General features: G+C 49.1%; 1 protein-coding gene across 4 annotated transcripts in view; it reads left to right on the forward strand.

The window, feature by feature from the left end:
- LOC143376661 (insulin-like receptor) overlaps positions 1 to 15,576 on the forward strand; it is a 31,901-nt gene extending 16,325 nt beyond the window's left edge. For all 4 annotated transcript variants that reach the window (XM_076827229.1, XM_076827230.1, XM_076827228.1 and 1 more), the window contains 7 exons: positions 744 to 1,713; positions 3,049 to 3,460; positions 4,007 to 4,160; positions 4,343 to 4,520; positions 4,602 to 4,770; positions 4,918 to 7,933; positions 9,442 to 15,576. In XM_076827229.1, coding sequence (XP_076683344.1) covers positions 1,445 to 1,713; positions 3,049 to 3,460; positions 4,007 to 4,160; positions 4,343 to 4,520; positions 4,602 to 4,770; positions 4,918 to 7,933; positions 9,442 to 9,494 — 4,251 coding nt within the window. In that variant the 5' untranslated portion in view covers positions 744 to 1,444 and the 3' untranslated portion in view covers positions 9,495 to 15,576. The remainder of the gene's footprint in view (positions 1 to 743; positions 1,714 to 3,048; positions 3,461 to 4,006; positions 4,161 to 4,342; positions 4,521 to 4,601; positions 4,771 to 4,917; positions 7,934 to 9,441) is intronic.
- The last annotated feature ends 278 nt before the right edge of the window (positions 15,577 to 15,854 follow it).

Raw genomic sequence — 15,854 nt, forward strand, 5'->3', positions numbered from 1 at the left:
GTCCGTTGATGAGCCAGCGCTCACGTTTCCCACGTGCACGCAGCCGACTGCGCGGACCCCAGGTCGTTTCCGCGGGTGTCTTTAACCTTTAATCAGAAGATTTCTCCCCTTCCAGTTAAGATACCGGGCTGTGGCATGTTTGCCGGTCGGCCAGTAGCCTGATTAATTCGACGAAATGGAAAGATCGCGGTTGATCCATTAGCCCAGTGGTCCAGGTTGCCTTCGGCAAGTATCGTCGCTCCTTTGATCACCGGGAACCTCGATTCTAAAAGGAGAGTCTATAGAAAAAACAGCAAACACAAGTCGCAGCAAATCGACTGACCGTTCGAGAATACTTTCGTAGCTCCAGCTAGATCGATACCACAACAATTGAAATAAAAGGATGCTGTCGGAAGTGTCAAGCTTCCTTAACAACCGAAATGCTAGATACCAAAGATAGAACTGTACAGATCCATTCCTAACGACGCTGGCTGTCGTTAGCTAACAAGAAACGAAAGGGAGGAGGGTAGAGTGGCGCGAATTGGGTATTTAAAGGGTTTCCAGCGCTTCCTGAGCGCCTATCAAGGCAAAACATGGCAGGTTCTATAAATGGGTCGGGCTGAATTTAATGGGTTAAGTGGCCGGTCAGTTGCATGCCTCTGGCGACTCCGGTGATCGCCGGGAGGCCTAGGGACCGAGACACTGCCGAGGCACGTTTCCCGAATTAGCCCTCTCTAACCGCGTCCTGGCTGATTTGATTGCAGGATGCCGGAGCCCAGGATGCCCTTCTCGCCTTGAACGGGGAGTAGCTCTGGAACAGCGTCGCGATGTGATTAGCCATCCCCAGCGCTCCGAGGACACCGCATCTCCAGACAGCGAGAACTAGTCTACACGCGGAGAGAGGTATCTGGCCAGAGTGTCGTTCGAGTGTTCGGAGGAGCCGAGCGCGAGGAGCTCCCTTTCGCGAGCGATAAAAGGACCGCCTCGGCAATCAATCTCTCAGCGGAGCAAGGAAGGGAGCATGACCGTGAGCAGCTGCGTCAGTTGATCGTTCCCGATCGCTGTTTCTGCAAGGTAGAAAGTTGAAGACTTCATGAGCCAGCCAGTCGGGCGAGCCCCATTGAGGAGAGCCATCCTTGAATTCCGACCAGGCAGTCGTCGAAGTTGACGAGGCTGCGTGGTGCTCCTCGGTGGATAGGAGAGCTGGCGATCGATAGATCATCAGGGGAGGACGGACAACGGACAGACGTAATTTCGAGGTCGCGCGTCTTGGCTCGGTAATCGAGCTACTTTGCTGGTCGAGGGTCCGTAATAGAGTCGCAGCTCGCGCGGACGGCCGCGGCGATCGATCCGGCCGATTAATCGGGAGACGCGTGGCGGAGGTGGAAGAACCCCGGAGGGTGGGATAATTTAGGAAGGTTTGACGATAGCCTCGTCAATAGTACAGTGTCGATGAGACAAGGAGATGAGGATGAGGTGGTTGCTGTTGATCGTATCCCTCTGCGTCGCGGCGCGGCTGGCGTGCTGCCAGGACACGAGGTGGTCGAACATGGCGGCCAGCGTCCACCACGAGGCCGTTAAGGGCGAGTACGATTCCGGTCGCGTGGCCAGGAAGGAGGAAGATCGTCCTGGGGCAGGATACCAGGCGATCCACACCATTCGCAACCTCGGAGATCGCGTGCTCCACGATCCAGCTAGCTCTTACAGGAGCAACAGGGCGATCGATGACTCCAGGTACGTACTTGTTTCTCGCTTATTGCGTCGATAATGCAGCATGTATGACGACGTGACCCTATCGAAGCTGGATAGTAGTCAGAGTCACAGCTGGGTAACGAGTCCACTCTTGAAGTTGATAGCTTTTGATAACGCAATTTAACTTCGCGAATTTTAATATCGACTGCGCTCAAGCCTGCAGAAGATTGCTGAGCAGAAAGTGACAGTAGAGAAAGGATACACAGAACTGGGACCTTTCTCGAATTCTGTCGACGCGCGATACTGTATTAAGGGGGAGACCACTGTAATGCAGTTGTCCGTAAGAAATAAAAAATATATAAAAAAATAATTTTTATGTTAAACGATTTTATTAAAAATGTAGTAAAACTAAATTAAAATGCACTAAAAACTAGGAAATAATTATTTTCTTGTATTATGATTTCGATGGTGATATACTACGAATGCCTGCAAAGTTTTAGTTTCACTGTTCGTACATACGTGACGGATCATTTCTCGATAAATTGTGTATTTTCGGTAATCGTGATGCGACTGGCGTCCCCGAATGCAGCGGCTTTCTTTGGATTTGTGGTGATGGGTTATATTTATTGATGACTGGGTAATTTTTTCACCACCGCGGGTTAATTTTTTTTTTAAATATTGCATTGTCATCCAAACTACGCACGTTTGCAAAGGTTCAAGACACTTGGATAGTTGGAAGTGGGTTAAATTTGAGTTGCCAGATTTGAACCATACAAACACAAACATACAAACAAACAAACAAACAGAGGACCGAAGCTGAATAAAATCGTTTAACAAACAAACAGAGGATCGAAGCTGAATAAAATCGTTTAAAAAAATGAAAGGTGCTACTCTTCGTAACGCTCGTCGATATGTACGTATTGAAGGGTAAAAAAAAAATTTCAATCAAATTCATAAATCCGTTTCTGGTATACCCTTCTTCAAAATGTGCGCTGCGGCAAAATCGTTCGTGTGGCGTTGACAGTGCCTTAGCTATATGGTTAATCCGAATTCAAAAAGAAAAAATATATTTAGAAAAAAATCACACCGTTTCGCGGAAAATACTATATCTCCGAATTTCTTCATAAAATTTGGAGCGCGCATTCTTGAAACGAATGTCTTTCAGAAAATGTGAAAAAGGAAAAATTGATTTTTCCTTTTTGTTTTACAGTGGTCTCTCCCCTTAAGGGGTTATACCTAGTCACAGTCAGGCGGGCGAATATTTGTGAATTTTTTTGAGAAAGTGAAAGCATATATTTTTACAGAACCTGACTAGGGTATAGCCCCTTAAATCCAAAACGCAGATACACCTGCACCGAATGTATCCCACTGTTGCAGATCGACGGAGGCCAACGCGAAGACGAACCAACAGCCGGGACAGTCGTCGAATCTCCCGAAGCCAACCTCGAAGACGGAGGCGAAGTCGCGGAAGTACAAGAACGTGACCCTCGGCGACGGGATCTGCCAGAGCATCGACATCCGGAACACCGTCGGGTACTTCGCGATGATGAGGGGCTGCCGCGTGATAGAGGGCTTCCTGCAGATCGTCCTCCTGGAGAACGCGTCCGACAAGGAGTTCGAGGACCTGCAGTTCCCCGAGCTGCGAGAGATCACCGGCTACCTGCTACTCTACCATGTGCGCGGCCTCAAGAGCATCGGCCGGCTGTTCCCGAACCTCGAGGTCATCAGAGGCAACATCCTGCTCGCCGATTACGCGTTCATGGTGTACGAGATGGAGAATCTGCAGGAGGTAAGCGCGGCTGCACACCTCTATTTCCGGGAATCCCGTCGAAGGGAATCGATTTGGGGGGAAAAAACGCGGGAGTACGCTTCCAACGGGGAAAAACTGTTTGCGGAGTAAATATTTTTTCGAGGAGCCTCCGCTGAGCACTGGGCAACGTGTCGTGTTGTTTCTGAAAATAAACGCTGATCCGGGGGTATTCGCAACAGGGGTGGCAAATATTTGTCGTGTGATTTTTCGCGGTGATAGGGAGAGGTTCGGTGCCTCTGCTCGTGATTCGCGAGCTGAGGTTACGCGGGAGAAGCATCGGACGTGCTTTTGGATCCCGTTGATCGATTGTTCGTTGCGAGACGCTGACTCCTCGTTCCCACGACGAGAGGAGGCGAGGAGAACTGGCTGTTTCGGAGGCTTCTCCTCGCTCCAATTCGCTCGGCGTAGCCAGTTGACCCGGCGGGGGGCAAGTGGCGTTAATTAGCCAATCGAATTAAGCAGTCGTTCGACCTCTGGCTGCCGATATTGCGCCTGAATCATAGCCGCGGAAATTCTCTTTCGCAGATCGGCCTGACCAAGCTGACCGAGATCTCGAGGGGCAGCGTTCGCATCGAGAAGAACCCGTGCCTGTGCTACACCAACACCCTCAACTGGGACCTTATCGTCTCCGCTGGGGAGAACGTTATCAAGGAGAACGGGGAGGACGTCACTTGCCCCGGTACTACTTTCAATTACCCTAGTCTTTCTTCACTTTGGTACTTGGACCACAAGTTGCGTTGCGTTTTTCTAAGAATCCTAGTGGCTGTTATTCAGAGGTGTTCTATGTCGCATCCAGATAACTAGTCGTCAAAGTCTCCCACCTCGTTCAAATATATAATTGCGAAATCCTGTGACATCCAGGGTGCAACCACTGCCCGGAGGGTCTGTGCTGGTCAGCCCAGCGGTGTCAGATGACAGAGAAGCCGATGTGTCACGAGCAGTGTCTGGGTGAATGCCTGGGTCCCTCTGACAGTGATTGCTACGTCTGCAAGCATTACAGGCGCGAAGGGAAATGTGTGGAAACGTGTCCCAGCCATTTGTGAGTGATATACATGTAGATATGCGTTTGATCCACCCCATTCGTTAGTTACGGTGCCAACGGGTGCGATGTTTCTCGCAGAAACGCCTATCTTGCGAGACGCTGCATCGCCAGAGACGAGTGCTATCAAATGAATCGCCTGAAGAGGGTGTTCTACTTTTTGGAGGAAGGACAATCCTGGCGACCGTTCAACGGGACCTGCGTCACACACTGCCCCGACGGATTCGAGGATACACGCGACGAGCAGAATGTACGAAGCTTTCTAGTCTATTGACAGGTTGCTCGAAAGGTTCAACCGTGCTTAGAACTCGAGCAATCGTTCTGAATTCGCCTCAGATTTGTCACAGACCATTTACAATGTCCCTTTAAAGTAACATGGATTCTCGTGAAATTGCAGATGACCACGTGTCGAGCCTGCGAGAATCGCTGCCAGAAGATCAGTCACGGCGGCTTGATACACCACATCTCGGACGCGCAACGATTCCGCGGCGTGACCATCGTGAAAGGCGCCCTGGACTTTCAGATTCGCAACGGGAACCCGAATATTATGAACGAGCTGAGCGACGCGTTCAGCCTGGTCGAGGAGATCACCGAGTACGTGAAGATCACCCACTCGTTCCCGATCACGTCGCTGGGTTTCTTCAAGAAGCTGAAGGTCATCAAGGGGGAGCGACTGGACCTGAACAACGCAAGCCTGACGGTGGTCGATAACCCGAACCTGTCGGGCCTGTTCCCGCCCGAGCGGAACATCAGGATCGAGAGGGGCAGGCTGTTCTTCCACTACAACCCGAAGCTGTGCTTCTCGAAGATCGTGGAGCTGAGCAAGATGGTGAACATCACCAACTTCACCGACATGGAGGTGCAGCCGGAGTCGAACGGCGAGAAAGTGGCGTGCAACATAGTCGGTATAAACATCACGGTGAAGCATCTGGGGCCGGATTACGCGGACCTAGTGTGGGAGTACAGTGACAAGCCGCCCGAGGGCCAACAGCTGCTCAGCTACCTGTTGCACTACGTCGAGACGGAGAACAGGAACATCAGCTACGAGACGAACGCCTGCGGCGGCAGCAACACCTGGCAGGTGATCGACGTTGACATACCGAAGAGGAACACTACCGTGTCCAAGCATATCGCTAATCTGAAGCCGTATACCATGTACGGTGTATACGTGAAGACCTTCATGGCCAAGAGCATGAACTTCTTGTCGAACCGGGTGGGTCAGTCGGAGATCATCTTCTTCAGGACAAAGAGCACCGTGCCATCGGCACCGGTCAACGTGATGTCGTCCACCCTTAGCGACACGGAGATCTTGGTGAAATGGGAACATCCCCTGTACCCTAACGGGCCTATAGGCTACTACATGCTCTCGAGCACGATGCTGTACGACGAGAAAAGCCTGATCTCCACGCGGGACTACTGCAACAATACGTTGCAGTACGAGCCGGAGGTCGAGGACACGTCGCCCCACGTGACCGTCCGGACACCGGTGATCAACATCGGCTCGTGCTGTTCCAAGAACGCGGCCACCAGTGTGGTCACGTCGAAGAAGTTTGAGATCTTCTGTCACGAGAACACCAGCATCAGCTACATGTCGCCCGGCTGGAAGGACTACTGCGTCGACAACAGCTACAACTCCATGGACAAGAAGTTCTACGAGCTGGCTAACCACTTGTCCGCCACTCAGTCAGAGAGGCAGCCGTCCAGGACCGATATCAAGAGGTCATTCGAGGGATACACGGACGAAACGACCGTGATCTACAATGTCACTGGCCAGAACAACTCGTACGTGATGAGGAACTTGCGCCACTATTCGCGGTACATCATAAGCGTGGCCGCCTGCGGTATAAAGATGGGCGAGGCGCACATGTGCTCGTCGATACAGTACACGAACAGCAGGACGAAGAAACGGGACCACGCGGACGACGTGCGCGGTGTCAGAGCCCGCGTCACCAATAATACCATAGTGGAGGTGACCTGGGACATGGTGAAGGATCCCAATGCCCTCACTGTCTCTTACACCGTCGAGTACACGAATCTGGACGTGACGAACGCGAAGAAGATCACGGAATGCATACCGTGCACCGGCCGCAGGGAAAGCGCGAGCAGCTACTTGGTCAGGAACCTGAGCCCTGGCAAGTACAGCTTACGGGTGCGATCGACGTCGCTGGCCGGCGACGGTTGCTTCTCGAAGGCCATCTACTTCACGATAAACGTGAAGAACGGCATCCCCGTCACGCTGATATCCTGCCTGATCCTTGGCATTCTGTCCACGACCATGGTCGTGATATTCTTCTTTCTGAGGAAGCAGCACAAGAAGAAGCGACAGGAGCGGCTGATCGCCAGCGTGAACCCCGACTACATGGAGACCAAGTACGTGATCGACGAGTGGGAGGTGCCCAGGGAGAGCGTCGAGATCCTGGAGGAGCTTGGACTGGGCAACTTTGGCATGGTGTATCGCGGATACTTTGATAAAACGATACCTGTGGCGATCAAGACCATCTCGACCACCGCCAATCAGCGGGAGAAGAACGAGTTCCTGAACGAGGCCTCGGTGATGAAGAACTTCTCCACCTACCACATCATCAAGCTCCTCGGAGTGGTGTCCATCGACAGCCCCCCGTTCGTCGTCATGGAACTGATGGAGAACGGGGACCTGAAGACATATCTGCGCGGCATCCGTGACACCCATCTCGTGCCAAACCCCTGCAGGATGCTGAGAATGGCGGCGGAGATCGCGGACGGTATGGCCTACCTCGAGTCGAAGAAGTTCGTTCACCGTGACCTGGCAGCGAGGAACTGCATGGTCTCCAAGGACCTCGTCTGCAAGATCGGCGACTTCGGCATGGCGAGGGACGTCTACGAGACTGACTACTACAAAATCGGCAGGAAGGGACTGCTCCCTATCAGGTGGATGGCGCCGGAGAACCTGTCCGACGGCGTGTTCACGTCCGACTCGGACGTCTGGTCGTACGGCGTGGTACTCTACGAGATTCTAACCCTCGCCGAGATGCCCTACCAAGGCTTCTCCAACGAGGAGGTGCTCAGCCACGTGCTGCACAAAGGGACGTTGACGTTACCTCGCGGCTGCCCCGAGAACATGCAGAAGATCATGGAGAGGTGCTTTAAATGGCGACCCAACGATCGCCCGACGTTCATGGAGATCGTGACCGAGCTGGAGCCGTTCCTCAGCCAGGACTTCTGCGAGAGATCGTTCTACCACACGACGGAGGGCATCGACAGCCGAAACTCGGGCGTGAAGAAGCCCTACCACCACGCCGCCCCTATCCGCTTCCACTGGGGCAACGAGACGGCCAGGTGGGTGAAGGAGTTCGAGGACAACGTGACGCTCCTCGACCAGACGAAGGCGGGCACCAGCAGGGGCCGTATCTTCAAGAACGGCTTCCAGCATTTCGGTAACGTAGCTAACATGGAGGACGTACCCTTCGATCGATGAGACTAGAGTCACGCTCTGTAGCTTAATTTTACCCTGGTGTACGATTCACCGAGACCTCCACGAGTCACGAAACCTTTTTTCTAGATACAATGTACAAACGATACTCAGGACAATATTTGCGATAGGCCGCAGCGCGCACCACAGACCACGAGGACGGCCTCGTCCTCGTCTCTCGGTGCTCGTTGACGAATAGGACCTTGATGGCGACGAGCGACTAAAGAGATTTTTTTTTTACCGTTTACCTTCGCCCACACTGTGTACGGGCGTCGAGGCTCCACGAGGACACCGTACACGAACCGAAACCAAAAGCGCCCGAGCGTGCCTCACCCAGGATCGGCTCGGGCGCTGGAACATTTTCCTAAAGCGCAACCAAAAGCTCTTAGTTCCTCAGGCCATGCAAGTCTACGAACTGTTTCATTCCTCGAAAGGGTTACTTTTGTATCGTTGTCCTTTCACCCGCGGATATTTAATACACACCATTTTGTTCCGTGTTCCGTTGCTTAGAGTAGCGATTTTTAGAGTCACGGTGGCTTTTACTAACCGGACCAGCCTCGTATCGCGCAAAGAACTGATTAATTATACGAAGTCGCGTTTTCGTAGAGCCCATTCGCGTTGCGTTTCGCGTACAATGAATTCTTTGTTGTTTCATATTCGCTGGACAGCTGGGAGCTCCTTCTTCACTTGTACAGTTTCCATTCGGGTTTGGTGCTGATCGCGTGAAATCGTCTTTTATAGGAACGACGAGTTTTGTCGAATCGTTTAGTTAAGCCACGGGGAAACGTAGCGTTGGAAATGAGTTTGCGCGGGGAAGCTTCTTTTTCTTTACGACTTGCAAAGATGCGCCTGGAGGGATGGTTTCCAACGGGTGAAGAGCACAAAAGTAACGAGTAACAACGAGTTCACTGTATGAGACGGTTTTCGCAGAGACCAGAGGGAAACGTGTTCGAGTCCTTAGATACTCTGCTCGTCGATCGCGCTCCTCCCGATGCTTTCGAGGAAACGATCGATCGAATTTGCATTGTCGTGCTCCATTGCTAAGTTTTTCAACTCGCCACATCACGGTTTACATATACATATCTACGAGCAACATCGTCGGAACTTTCTTGGGTGACCTACAGTCGCGGCAAAATCAGCTGGTCGTTCGCGCGATCAGCTGACTGTCCTCCGGTCTGCCGGGGCACCACAGAAAATCGTCCTGTTCCCCGCATTTTTGTAATTGGTCCAGATTTGCTTGACTTTTATACGACCGATGAATTTCAACGCGTTGATTTGGTATTACCGTTCCCATTCGAATTACCGTAATCCCGATACCGAGGACATGGGAATCGAGGACAGTAGAGCCTTAGAACCGGGTGCCTCTGTTTGAGGGGATTAGCCGAAATCGTACAACTAATTTCTATCTTACGTCAAAGATTAATGTTCTACAAAGTTTCAGGGAATTCTGAATCATTTTTCTATGCTACTTAGATCCCACCCGGTGTAACGGTTTTTGGAGCAGCCTGTATACGGAAGAGAACTGAATTCTCAGTGCTGTGCTTCTCGAAATTCAGCTTAGGAGCAGTTGGTTTTACAATTTCGGCGTATTTTATCGACGAAGGATCACCTCATAGTCAGCTGTACACAACAATAACGAATCGATCGCAATATATCGGGCAGGACTTGACAGTTCCGAGCTCCCGGAAAGCCAGACAACTTGCGCGTTCAACCATACGAGAATCCACATACCAGAGTTCCTTATTACACGTATACCGTTCGCACGAGACCGCGCGACCCGTCCTCGTAAAGCCGCGCTCCCACGCGAGCAGTGTGCAACGCGAATGATACTTAAAGTTACGACGCAACGAATCCAACGCAAGACAAAACACACCTAAAGCTATATTAATAACACGCACCGTTCCACTTTGTGAAAGTAACCAAAAGCCACGCTCCCATATTAAAGCTACTCCTTCGAAGCCACTTCGAGCTTGCTCCGCGTCGCGTGCCATACATGTGGGAGCGCGACTTAACGCCTCTATGATGCACGAGATTTTCGAGCAGCGACAGTGCTGTATGAGACACGTGGGATCGCGGCTTAAAGGTTCCGGCTGGAACGAAGGAGCAGAGAGACGCCTAACGATCGCGTAGACGGGTCGCGCAGCTCCCTCGCGAGGGCGGTGTATCCTGTACGTAAACTTGCAATAAGCATGCCAACAATCTTCGCAATAATAAGTATAAAAGTAAGCTAAGGGGTAAGCAAAGAGGGAATCTAAGAGACAAAAAGAGTATCTCTATTTTATTGTAACGATATTCGGATAAGTATTTTTCTGCGGCGGCCGTATTATTTATTCATGATCGATCGAAGGGGGATTGGGAGCATACAGGGACGCAGGCGGTGTTACAGTTCAAGAGAGGAACATAGAGTAGGAGCGTTTTATCGACTGGTTCGAGGGTCCAGGGGCCTGGATTTAACCCCCTCCTTTGAGCTCCAGCGATAAAACCCTCCATCGTTTTCGAGGCGTCGTTCGATTCGTCGCTCCCTCGCGGACCAAGGGGGAAGGACGATGTCGAGACGGTCGGGGTCAGTGCCACGACGAAAATTCTAGAGCTCCGCTCCCTCGCGAACCTGCATCACACGCTGTACCGATATTTTCGGATGCTTTCGATTATCTGGATCGATTGTCCGGGTGAAACGAAAGTGCTGTACATATATACAGATATTTTTAATCCTTGACGTAGGTTTTCTATGTTTATACCGCTCGTAAATTATTAATTTTTTTCGTATCTTTCGACGTACACTTGCTGTATCTTTTACTAGGGTCACTAAGAAGTTCCTTTATTTTTAGCAATATATCTGAGATATATCACTCGGTTCCGTAGAATACTTTATTTATATAGTTTTCACGCCGATGGCGGCAAGTCGCCGGGCGATCGTTTTAGAGGATAATAGTCCACGTAATCGAAAGTCTGATTTTATGGAAATCGTTTTTCTAGATCGTGTGATTCTACCTAAACCTGACGCGGTGGTTAAGGATGCGCTTGAAAGTGTAATAATTAAATTTAATCGCGTATAATTAACGACCAGAGGTATCGTGAGATATTACGGTGGTTTGGAGAGAGTCTCGTTGCGGGGATGTGCTCGACTCTGCGATGTAATTCCGCGGGAAAGGGAACCGGATCAGGCATTAAACGTTTAATTTCTCAGAAAAATTATCGAGCACGGGCAAACAGTTCGTAATTTCAATTACTGAATCAGCCCTGATCCGTTCAACTTGACTCTCATCTATTCCGTCCTTATCTTCTGGTCCTCTACTTACGATTCAGCAGCCGGCTGGTTTACTGGAATTTGCGGAACAGTTCAGCAATACTCGCTAAAAAATCTCCGAGCATTCTAGTGCAGATTCAATCGAGGAAAATAAGTTCCGTGAACTTTATTTGATCTTTCTCTGTGCTTATTATTGCAAGGCTTTATATTTGATAGAGTGTATTCGTCGGTGAATACCTTTTCCCGCATCAGACACGTCTAAGAGTCTGCGAATTCCAGTAAACGAAGCTGCGTGCAAAGGAATCACTTGAGATGTATCGCACATGTTGTATATATTCTGTAAATAATGGCGTACGTAATAACGACGGGTACCCAGATAGAACGTTACCGAGGGAACGTTGGCCTAATATTGCGCGAATATCGATGAAAATTTCGATAACTATATGGACGATAGACCAATAATAAATATAAATGTTTGACTGCACGTTGTCGACTGTAAGGTACACAGGATATCTTGAAACACAAGTTACAGGATTCGACGCTTCGTGAACAAATAAATCGAAAGTGTGGAATACAGTTTTCTCGTAGGTTCCCTCGTTGCCGAGATAATCGGTCGTGAAGTTGCTTAATGTATGCGCGCGATCTACTGCGCACGGCAGGTACACGCGCGCGCGCAACCCGCAGGGGTTCGAATTCGATTTCCTCGAGAACCGCGGCTCGTACGAGAAAACTTCACTCCACAGTTTCCGCTCGTTTCTTCGAGGAGAATCGCCTCGTTGATTTTTCGATATCCTCTGCACCCGTCGCGTTAATCGTTCCCATTTATCTACTTAATCGGAGGAGAACGTTTAGCGAACCGATCCTCGTTCAGTGTTCTATATCGACCAATACCTACGATATTAAATCAAAGAGAAAGGGCGGAAGGAAGCTTGAATTTTCGCGACACGCGCGCACGCGCACAGAGAGAGGAGACTGGAAAAGTAGGATATTCTTGAAATCAAAATACTCTAATGGGCATTAAACGTATAATTCCGCGAGCTTCGAGAGAAAGAACATACGAATATTTTTTACTGTTGCAATAATAGAATGTAAATCGTGTAAATAATGAGGATTCAGATCCGAGGGCGGCTCCAACGGGGATAAATAAATACGAGGAGGAATCACGATATTTAGGTAACGATGTGATTAAATAAAGCGGGGTTGGTTTTGGGCCAGTCGAACGCACGGTTCGCGTTAAACGCACGTTCTATCTGGGTGATCGATTTTTAGTATTTATTGTTGCCGATTAGTGCCTGAAGGCAGGGGAGAGATCGTTTCGCGCGCGTTTCTCGTGGGGAACATGCTGCGCATTATGCTTCCGAGGGGAAACGCGCGTTGGGGGGAGTGTTTTTAATTTAAATATATAAATATATATACATATATATATATATATATATATTTAAACACTACGTCAGTGCCGTAACTAGAAGGCATTTCCTTGTTCGCTAAGTCACAGAAACCTACTTACGTTTCACTTTGTAAAACACCTCGTTAATTTCCAACGAATCAATAGTCTCGTAGTCTCTGTACTCGCATACACAGGTGTACTCTCTACTTATTCTCTTCGGCACTAAATAAGTGGTCCAATCGCGATTACACGTTTCTAAATGCCACGTCTCGTGCATGTACATACAGATTTCGGTCAGGGATAACTGGGCGAACGACCAAGCTTAAGTAACCGCTAGAATCTCACCCTGTTTCGTTCCGCGCAGAGGGAAAGAGCGCCGCTAGGATAGCGTAATTTATTGAAAGTCACAGAAATCGTAGCCTTGATCGTTACGACACCATGTACAGCACCTTAGTTGCCTAAGCGATTTAACCGGTTAGCTATCTGATAAGAGAGTCCTATCGAATGCAGCCACGCTAAAAATACACCCTCCAATGTCAGCTGCTCGGTTCACGAGTGACATTTATATTTTATAGCATGGAGCAAGAGAAATGTCGATGCGCACGATTATTGGTGGGTCAGATCGCTTTAGTTTCGTCCAGAGGAAGTCCGGGAAAATGGCTACCGAAAGGTGTTCGCTACCCTCGTCGAAGATCACACGTCCCAGTACGTTTTCACCTACCCTCCTCTGCCTCGTTACCTTCCCACTCATCGATTTCCCTTCACGGTCGTTCCTTCCGAGCCGCTGCCGGTTGGGCGTGCTCCGTGAGAGGGAAATTCAACTCGTCACGGGCTACTAATTCCTGTCGGTGCTCCTGGTCTAGTTACGGTACTATATTAGGGTGCGCGTTCGCGAACGCACAAACGGCGGAATTTCAATGGACTGACACCGAAGACTTAGTTTTATAACGTAGGCGTGTAAATGTCCCCCGTTCTGTTCTACATTTCTATATTCTATATTAATCCCTCGCTACGTTTCGCTACCACAGTCGACCGACGGAACTTACGACGTTCAAACCCCTTAATGTACGCAGAGAAGCTCGAGGCGCGTGGTGATTATATTTTGTACGATCGTTGCGTTACCCCCGTAAAAAGGGCTCGCGCGTCGTGGTTCGTTAACGATTAACATTGCGTACGATTCCGACTTCTCTTGGGATCGTGTTGCACGGTCAGAGTTACGGGTACTTCACCGTTTACTTTTAATTGCCCTCTTAATTATTTATGATAGCCAGTTGCGAATAAGATTTAAGCGCCCCCGGATCTAACCGAATGTTCGTTGGTCGACGACTGTCGGAGTCACGGCGTCGGGCAGCGTAGAACCAGCTCGCCTTCGTTCTATAGAATGATCACTGGACAACAGGGTGAACGTTCGTTTACTCTTGTAGGTGAACCTAAGAGATAGAAGTGAAAACCGCGGCGACGAAACCAAAATCCACACCTTTCCCTGAGAAACGTTATTCCTAATCAAAAAATCCTGCCATACCGTGTCTTCCAAGACAGAGACTACGAATAGCGAGTTAGTTTAGTATTTACGCACGGTCGTACATCGTCGTTTGTCGGGGAACCTGTTACACGTGAATTTCCAGGCACGCTCTATTATTTAAGAGACGATTTAACGAACATTGAACTGCAGACTCAGAATAATCACATTCCGAAGCTGAGCCCCGAAAATTTGATCCATACCAATGATGCACGGTTTAGGACGTATTGGTACGTCGAAGATAGTGAAAGCTACGAGCGAAAAGGCGTAGTACTACGTTGGTGGATCCAGAATTGTCGTTTCAAGATGTAACACAGCTCAAAACTTACATATCCCAGAAGACGTAGCAGTACGTCGATAAATTCGAGGCTCCGCTTTTAGAATCACTTGGTAGTACGTCGTAGACATTGGAGATTTTATACGTGTACCACGTATAGATGTAAACATGTGGACAGCTTGTAGGATAATGATAAAAGAAAAAAAATTGTAATTAGATTTTACGAGAAAACGCTCCACGTTTGGGAGGACGTAGCATTACGTCGTCGACCCACAAGTGGCTATGAATCGTGTAGATTTTACCAGGCGAAGTATCCGAGGCTCGGCAGATAAAAAGATTTCAATTCCATTGATATCTATCATTCTCGAAATTATTTTCATCGGTGAACGGACAGGTGCGTCGTTCGAAAACGGCGAAGGGAAAGTTGATTGGAAACGCGGCTCGAAAGCGTCGAATGACGATGTACGACTGTATCAGTAATCCGTAAATAAGTTAAGTTGCGTTTACCCTGGCGAAAAGAAGCGAACATGTGTGCGAGTGTAGATCGAGAGTGAAGTCTGATTGCATGTTGATCGAGTGTACGGGAATGCCGGTCGACGGACAAAGAATGCTGTGTTTCGTCGACTTTGCACGGTTGAAGGATGAACGCGCGCGCGTGGACGTGTTAACATTCTGTAAGATAACGAGTTTTAAGCGACCCCCTAGGACTTATCCGGATCGGCGGTGGCGGGAAAAGCCGGAGACGAGTTTCAAATTCGTTTCTCTACTGTTAAACGTGTGTGTTCGCGCACCGATTACTAATATACTCGATTGAAAATTCAAGGGCCACTAGGACAGGGATAGGTTTTCGTATCGCGAAGCCAAATGATATTGCTTGGAAATACATCACTTAGCAGGTACTATGATATTTCGACTTCTGTGTTACATTCGTATAGCTTTACAAGTGTTATCGTTACTACGAAGCGTTTCAATTGATTGAAACTCGTCTGGCCTTCGCCTGAGCTCGCCACACTTAATTACACGGGAAATGTACATACTTACAACAATTGCATTAATTTAGTATTGCCGCTGAGTATTACAACTAGTCACATAAGCCAAAAGTTTGTTACTCTCGCAAAGTTTTCTTTTTTTTCTCAGTTTTGTAATAAAGGAGGATGAGTAAAACCCTTGAAATGCAACTCTACTTTCAATATTCCTTCCTTCCCTGTCTACATTTAACCGAAACCTAACCCAGACCATAGACTAGTTATAATATTTTATACCAATTCCCTTCTGAATCCGTCAATCTAACGATAACCATCGTTTGCCTGATAAAATAATTGCTCACTGACTGAAAATTTCAAGAAGAAATAAGTTGACGATCGGCAGAAAGAGGCGATTCAAATTTGCCGCGGAAATTCAAATAGCGCGCCGTACATCGAAGTGTATGGAACGGGTCTCCAGCGCAGTAACCTCC

This window comes from Andrena cerasifolii, chromosome 14 (genome assembly GCF_050908995.1).
Source record: "Andrena cerasifolii isolate SP2316 chromosome 14, iyAndCera1_principal, whole genome shotgun sequence".
In the NCBI taxonomy this organism is placed as follows: domain Eukaryota; kingdom Metazoa; phylum Arthropoda; class Insecta; order Hymenoptera; family Andrenidae; genus Andrena; species Andrena cerasifolii.